Source organism: Myotis davidii, unplaced genomic scaffold, assembly GCF_000327345.1.
Source record: "Myotis davidii unplaced genomic scaffold, ASM32734v1 scaffold233, whole genome shotgun sequence".
Taxonomy (NCBI): Eukaryota; Metazoa; Chordata; class Mammalia; order Chiroptera; family Vespertilionidae; genus Myotis; species Myotis davidii.
The window spans coordinates 477,819-485,615 of NW_006285917.1; the positions used below are offsets into that span (position 1 = coordinate 477,819).

The 7,797-nt window shown below is 55.1% G+C and overlaps 1 protein-coding gene across 1 annotated transcript; it reads left to right on the plus strand.

Moving 5' to 3' along the window:
• The first annotated feature begins 4,189 nt into the window (after positions 1–4,189).
• LOC107182038 (small nuclear ribonucleoprotein G) lies at positions 4,190–4,618 on the plus strand. The gene has a single exon (XM_015559648.1). The coding sequence runs from the start codon at positions 4,235–4,237 to the stop codon at positions 4,463–4,465; it is 231 nt and encodes a 76-aa protein (XP_015415134.1). The 5' UTR covers positions 4,190–4,234; the 3' UTR covers positions 4,466–4,618.
• Positions 4,619–7,797: the final 3,179 nt, after the last annotated feature.

Consider the following 7,797-nt stretch of genomic DNA (forward strand, 5'->3'; position numbering starts at 1 on the left):
GTGCATGCATGTATACACACACACACACACACACACACACACACACACACACTCACCCCTAGAGATAACACATCAGTACTCAGCCTGACATGCTGGGTGACTCAGATTTTTCCCAGGTGGTCTGCCCTGCAAGCTAATTCCAGGGCAAATTTCCTAGTAAAACCTCTTTGCATGGGTCGTCCTCCCGCCCCAGATGAAAACTTCCCATGACTCCTTAGTTCCCCTGGGTGAGGCTCAGCCGCCCTAGCCTAGCATTCAAGGGAGTCTGATCTGGTCCCAACCTGACTTCCGTAATCCTCCAGCAGGAGTATCTTCCTCAAGAAGATGGATCAGCCCTAACTGGTGTGGCTCAGCGGATAAAGCATCAGCCTGCAGACAGAAGGGTCCCAGGTTCGATTCCGGTCAAGGGCACATGTCTGGGTTGCGAGCTCCTTCCCCTACAGGAAGCAGCCGATCAATGATTCTCTCTTGTCATGGATGTTCCTCTCTCTCGATCCCTCTCCCTTCCTCTGTGAAATCAATCCTATATAATAAAGGCTATTATTCAAATAGACCAAACGGCGGAACAACCAAACAACCGAACAACTGGTTGCTATGATGTTCACGGACCACCAGGGGGCGTGCACAGAACATGGCGGGCCTTGGTTGTGGTGGGATGGTGGAGCAGGTGAGCGGGGGTTCAGACCAAAGTAGGGTGCCAGTCACTATCATCCGGGCGAGCCTCTGGTGGTAACTGAAAATTCTTTGCTCCCACGTGCCGTGCCGTGGTCCCGCCTGGCGCTTGCACCTGCTGTCGGCGCTGACCCTGCTCGCACTCGCTGCCAGTGCCCAGTGCCTGGCACCGGCACCCGGCACTGGTCCCAATCGCTCGGCACTGTCAGTGGTATGAGTGGATGCTGCCACCCCGATCACCCCTGAGGGCTTTCTACCCCCCCCTTTTCCTGAGGGGTGATCAGGGCAGCAGCCGCCATCAGCATGTAGGAGCAGCGGTGGCGGGAGAGGGACTGCCGGCAGACAGGGGACCAGGGGCCATGGCGGGAGGGGCTGGGTGGGGGCTTGGAGGATGGGCCAAGACCCGCCCCCATGCCCACTGCAGCCTCAAGGCCCACAGTTGCTTTCAAGATGCATGAGTTCGTGCACTGGGCCCCTAGTGAAAACATATTAAAAAGGAAGCTGGGTCAGATGCACTCACTTCCTCCTCCTGCACAGGGCACCGGGACGTGCCCTTTTCCCACTCACCTCTGCATTGGGTTAGACCCCCTCCTCCAGGGGGCCTGTTGATTGCTTCACCTTATCGCACCTTCTGCCTTAGCTTCGTCCTTGACATTTGGAGAATAAGTCTTTCTAGAGGTTGGGTGGGAGGACGCTTTCTCCCCGTTTTGAGCCTCTTAAGGCAGGGTCTGTATTTATTCATCTTTATTTCCTGGTGCCAACATGGTGCCTGGCATCTGTGTGTGTAAATAGCTGAGAGCCTGGCTCCCCAGGAGGAACATCCATCTGAATTAGATCAAGTCCCTGCTCCGACTCTCCTGGCTGTGATCCTGCCTGAGCAAGCAGCTTACCCTCTCTGGGCAGCAGTTTCCCAGTGACGCCTTGAGAAGGTCAGATGTCCCTCCTCCGAGGTTCTGTGTGTGTGTGTGGTGGTGAGGATAGAGATGTAGGTGCACACACAGTCCCTTGCACCATAGATGGTGAGGAGGCTGGCATGGTAACTAGGTCAATGACAATTAAACTCCAGGGTCCAGAGAGCCCCCCTCCCCCCACCTCTCTGAGACTGGTGTCAGTTCTAGACAGATCTGTGTGATCTTAGACCAGCCGTGGGCAAACTACGGCCCTCGGGCCGGATCCGGCCCATTTGAAATGAATAAAACTATTGAAAAAAAAGACCGTACCCTTTTATGTAATGATGTTTACTTTGAATTTATATTAGTTCACACAAACACTCCATCCATGCTTTTGTTCCGGCCCTCCGGTCCAGTTTAAGAACCCATTGTGGCCCTCGAGTCAAAAAGTTTGCCCACCCCTGTCTTAGACCATCCCTCTCCCTCTGGCACCCTCAGCATATTTATATGAGAGCTAGGATTAATGTTGAAGGCTTCTCTGGGGCACTAGAGAAGATTCAGTAGTTAGAAGTTTAATTCATGCACACAATCCATAAGGGTCTTCTTCCCTTCTCCTTTTTCTTCATGTGGGCTCTGCTCTGTTCCTTTTCTCCTCGATTATTCCCTGGGAGAACTCCTCACCTTTCCTCCAATCAACCAAGGAGGGTGGCATCAGCCCTTAGTGGGGTCCCTGGTCTGCAGCCTGCTGGGAGGGTCGGGCTGCAGAGGCCTCAGTGACCTTCCAGTTAGTTCCTCTGCTGGAGTCTCCCATCCACGGCTGCTCTGCAAGAATCACGGGATTTCCCATCACCCCAGGTTCCCATAGTCCCAACTCCCCCGCCTCCTGGACATCCTGCTCCCCTATCTGACCCTGACCTCTGGGATCGCTCCCAGCCCGAGACATGTCCCCTTCGCCTCATCATGCTTCCCTTGGAATACTGAGGCTGGAGTTGTCTACAGAGGCCAGCAAAATTCCTCAGGAGTGTGAGGAAGGGGGGCGGGTCTGTAGTAAGGGGAGACCCCTGTCCTACATTATGGTCTCTGGCTCCCCTTCGCTTCCCACATCACCCCTGGGAGAGGGTTGGATCAAGGCCTCAGAGTGCCGCTGTGCCCCCAGCCTCCACAAGACCTCAGGGGCTGGAAACTTTGTAGGGAGCTGAAAGGGACCTGGAATATGTTCAGGGGACCCCGGGATCTGCCCTCCCAGCCCCTCCTCTGTCTGTGATCTCTAAGGACCTCACTGCCTCCAGACTGGGGAGCAGCTGCTCTGTTTATGGTGTGGGAGGCTTATCCTACTGACGCCTCTCAGCCCAGGGCTCTTGAGGGAAGAGGGGATGGACTGTGGGAAAACTGAGGAGAAGGAACTGAGCCCAGCTTTGGAAGGAGGTGCATTGGTGACTTTCCCCGCTCCTTGGAGCAGCTGGGAGGATTACTAAAAATCTAGCATTTTCTCCTAAGGAAGAATGACCCTGAAAACAAGCTGGGGGGGGGACAAGGGGGGGAAACTGAGGACAGAGGAGGTCAGCAGTCTGTGCGGCAGAGTGCGAAGCTGCTGGACGTGAGAGCTAGAGAGCCGAGAGCGGAAAATGCCAGTCTGAACTCCGTGAAATTGGTTTGGCTGTGAATACGAGCGTCAGGACCACCGTGGATAAGAGCGCGAGGGCCCTCGAGCCTGGGGCTGGGTCACAGTGTTTCATGTTTATGACCAGGACTGGCCTCTGCTGGTGGGAGGCCAAGGGAGGGAGGAGGTTTGGGCAGAGCCACACAGCGCTTGCCTCCGACCGGGAGCAGCCCTATCCTGACTTCCTCTTCATCTTAGTTTCCCAGCCACTCTCCACCTGATTGAAAATGACGGCCTCTCCACTCTCCACGGCCTTCCCTGCTCTCCCCAACCGGGTTTCCCCCTAAATAGTTATGTATGAACTTTGACCCAGGGAATCCGCTTGGGGGAGCATTTTGGGAAAACATGATAGAGCCTCGTAAAGAATTCCAACAGCTTGCAAACAGCCTGTGCTAAATTGCCCCTTCAAGTGAAAATTAAAGCAAATGACTGTTTTATGGCCATGTTTTCTTGGGCTGCAGTTATGGCGGAGTGCGGGCAGCTCAGAGCTGGGAAGCGCGCAGAGGGTGGAGGCGTTCAGGGTGGCGTGCACCTGGGCAGACAGGCAGGCAGGCAGCTCTAGATGGAGGCCCTCTGTTCCACTCCCTGCACCCCTCCCTCCCCCATCCCTTTTCTGTGCAGAGGGAGTGTGGAAACATCCCTGGCCCAGAAGGTCTCTCTCCAGGCCTTCCTTCTCTCCCAGTGTGACCTTGGAGAGTTCTTGCTCCTAGGGGGACACGCGCCTCCTGGAGTGCCTGTGGTGGGAGCCCTGGGACCATCCTGGCCAGGGCTTGACCTGAAGTCAGTGGCGCTCCCAGTTTCTGTGGTGGCCTCTGGGGTTGCTGCCAGGGGAGGAGGGACTGCTGTTCAGGCTCCAGACCACTGCCCGCCTTGCACTATTTCTTCCAGACCCAGTCCACCTTTGTGTATTAGGTTTCTGAGTGAGGCGGGTTTGAAAAGTGGTTCTAAGACAGCGATGATGAGAGCAGCCCCGAATTCCCTTTGGAAGTATCTTTGAGCTTGCTTGGCCACCATGAGCAAAGCTCACCCTCCTGAGTTAAAAAAGTTTATGGACAAGAAGTTGTCATTGAAATTAAATGGTGGCAGACATGTCCAAGGAATATTACGGGGATTTGATCCCTTTATGAATCTTGTGATAGATGAATGTGTGGAGATGGCAACTGGTGGGCAACAGAACAATATTGGAATGGTGGCAATACAAGGAAATAGCATCATCATGTTAGAAGCCTTGGAACGAGTATGAAGAAGGCTGTAGTCACCAGAGAAATCAACTGCTCCCACACGTCCCCTCTCCACAGCACCTGTTTTAATACAATATAAAAATAGAGTCCAGTCCATTTTTACATGGAACTTTTGTTAAATAAACTTTTGTATTGGTCAAAAAAAAAAAAAAAAAGACAACGATGATGATGATGATAGTGATGATGGTGGTGGTGGTGGTGATGGTGAAGGTGAAGGAAATCACTGACCTACTCTAGTCCCTTCACTGTGCAAATGAAGAAACAGAGGCCCAGAGGGAGCGTGTTGGGGAAAATCCTTTTCAGGCCCGTGAAACCCTAAGTAAGAACATGATCATGGCAACAGTGGCCCATGTTCATTGACCCCTAGGATGTGCCAGGTCTTATGTGCTATGCACGGTCCGTGGGCCGTCCTATTTAAGACTCAGAACTGTGTGAGGTATGATCCCTGTGAGAACCCTGAGGCTGAGGTCCTTCAATGGCAAAGATGCAATTTGAACCTGGCAGTCCCTCTCCAGGGCCTGGCACTCAGTCACTGCTCACACGAGGCCTGGGTCCAGGTCACCCACCTGTGGAGTGGGTGCCCAGCCCTGCTGACTCAGGGCCAGTGCTCCTTCCCCTCCCCCAGGCTGCCTGGAGCCTGCTGGGCATGGGGCCATGGGGTGCACCTTGGAGAAGGGGGCGCCTTGGAGAAGGGGGCGCCTTGGAGAAGGGGTTGCCTTGGAGAAGGGGACTTCGCGGGGCAGAATGGGGTCTTTTGAAGGAGGCTTTGAGAGGCTGAGAAGAGCTTTGAAGTGTTAGGTAGGACTCCAGGAAGCTAGGAGGATTCTTGATCAGGGAGCAGCTGTACAATATGATACAACATTCCCTCCCTGTCCCTCCCCGGTGACTGCCCAGGTAGGAAGAGCTCCTGCAATATCGTAGCCGGCCCGGCCCAGCCTGCAAAGCCTCTCAGTGACCACCCCCAGACGGTCCCTTCCTCCTGGCTGTTCCGGCCTCTTCTCAGGGGCTTCGCTGCTAGAACTGGATGTTGGATCTGGCTTCCTCCTCAGAACACAATTTATGGCGACATGTCGGAGACTCTGTTTTAATGAAGTTGCAAAAGTAGGTTAATGGGCTGTGGGTGTTTTTCATTCCCTTCCCCCTGCCCCATCTCCACCCCTGGGCGGATGAATGATGCCTCCCTCTCCCAGCATGATGCAAAGCCGGGCTGAGGATCCAGGCCTGGACTCCTCCGCTCACACATCTCTTCCTTGGCCTTCTGCTCGCTCCTCGCTCCTCGGCACTCTTCCTCCCTCCTGCGGGGAAGGTGCTCAGAGTGTCTCGCCCCAATTCTGCTACCTCTGCCCAGAGTGAAAGAGCATGGCATATGTGAGTGGCAGGGCCCAGGGCAGGGGCTGGAGCAGGGGTGGAACCCTGGGGAAGAAGGAAGCTGGAGTTGGAGGTAATGGACTTGCTTTGTGTTGGAGAGGCACAGAGGTGGAAGCTTAGTTACCGTGGACCTGGAGAACTCTGCAGGTTTTGGGGGAGGAACCGAGTTTCTGGAAGCCTCTCCAGTTGCTGTCCCTGCCTCTGATTCGTCTCTGTGTCTCCTGGTGCCATGCCTGACACACGGCTGCTGTTGCAAATGTTTGCTGAGTGAATGAATGATGGATACAAGAATGAACGACTCGCTTAGCCGAGCATCAACCCGGGAGCTAAGAGGCTGCCAGTTCGGTTCCGGGTCAGGGCACATGCCTGGGTTGCAGGCCTGATCCCCTGTGGCAGCTGTGCAGGAGGCAGCTGATCCATGATGTTTTTCTCTCATTGATGTTTCTATCTCTCTATCCCTCTCTCTTCCTCTCTCTCTTAAAAATCAATAAGAACATATTTTTTAAAATGAACGAATGACTCTTTTTTCCCTACCCCAAGTCTCTGTGGCTAGAGCTCCTCCTAGTCTGTGCTTACCTCTGAAATGGCTCTCGGCCTGTTCCTGCTGGGGACCACCCCTCTCCCTGCTTCCCACCCCTCTGCCCATCCTTGCTCCGTATTTCCTCCTCTCAGGAAGTGTTCCAGGATTAGGCTGCAAGAACAAGTCTCCATTTGTTCGCCTGGGTCCAAGATGAGTTCTGGAACCTGTGGACAGACAGAGGGTCTGTCCCGTTTCCTCCAGAGTCTCCCCTCAGCCACACCCAGCCAGGGCTCTGAGACTGAGGTGGGAGCCAGGACCCAGCTGCTGGGGACACAACCTAGGAGCACCATCCTGCTGCCCCGGCCCTTCTCCCAGGTCCTTCCTCCTCACAGAAAGCCCGGGCATCACAGGATCTGGCCTTCAGTCACCCCCTGGGGAGCAAGGACCTTCCACACTCCCAACCCCTTGCTGCCAGTAAATGCCGCTGGCCACCAGGGTTTGGGACCTGAATGCCAAGATGGGGTGGCACAGGCCTTGCTGCCCTGCAACCTCAGATTGTCCCCTCTTCTGAGAACCTGGGTCACCTCACCCGCCTCAGCCCCGGCTTCCTTCGCTCCCTCCCCATTCTGGGCCCAGACAGAAGCACAGGTTTGTGGCCTTTTAGACCAACCCTGTCGAAATTCCAGAGAAACCTACCAGAAAGCCCAGAACCCCCACCCCAACCCCCAGGGCAACTCCACAGTAACCCCCAAACCCTACACCCACATCCAGGACCCACTATTACACCCCAAGCCCTATGGTAACACAATTACCCGGCCCAGGAAGTGCCACCGTGCCTCCCAGCAGGCACAGGACCCTCACCGGCTCCCGCAGGGGCACCTGAGCCTCTTGTCTCCGCCACACTGTGCTTTCTTGACTGGACAGGGCATTATCTCTGAAGACCACAAAGTCCCCCCGACCTTGCTCTCCACTCAGTTTCACTGCGGCCCCGGGACAGGGGTACACAGGGCTGGCTGAGGGCTGCTAGGAGCATGGAGGATGTCCGTCCAGGTCCGGTGAAGGGACCCAGTTGCGTGCCATGTTGTCAGGCTTCCCAGGAGCTCAAATAGGAGACCTAGAGGTCACCCTTGGGAGACCCTGCCCGAATCAGTCGGGTCCAGTGTTATTCAGACATGGGTGAGCAGAATGAGGACGTATTCCCTCTTACTCAGTCCCAACTGAAGGCCCCGCTCACCTGAGATACTGGGGGAGGGGTCTGGGAGGACAACAGACCAGGTGGCCCCTGGGAGGCCGGACACCCAGTTGTAAAACCCAGTTTACACCTGATGTGGGAATCCTGGGGCTCCTGTGGAAATTTCCACTGATGAAAAGAGACAGGACAGACACTACATGTGTACCTGCATCTACTATGCAGATCTATGCAGTTTTGGGTCTGGATCAGGGGCG

What these genes read in the sequence shown, in the direction of transcription:
- LOC107182038 (XM_015559648.1), top strand. Translation starts at nt 4,235, where the DNA reads ATGAGCAAAGCTCACCCTCCTGAGTTAAAAAAGTTTATGGACAAGAAG.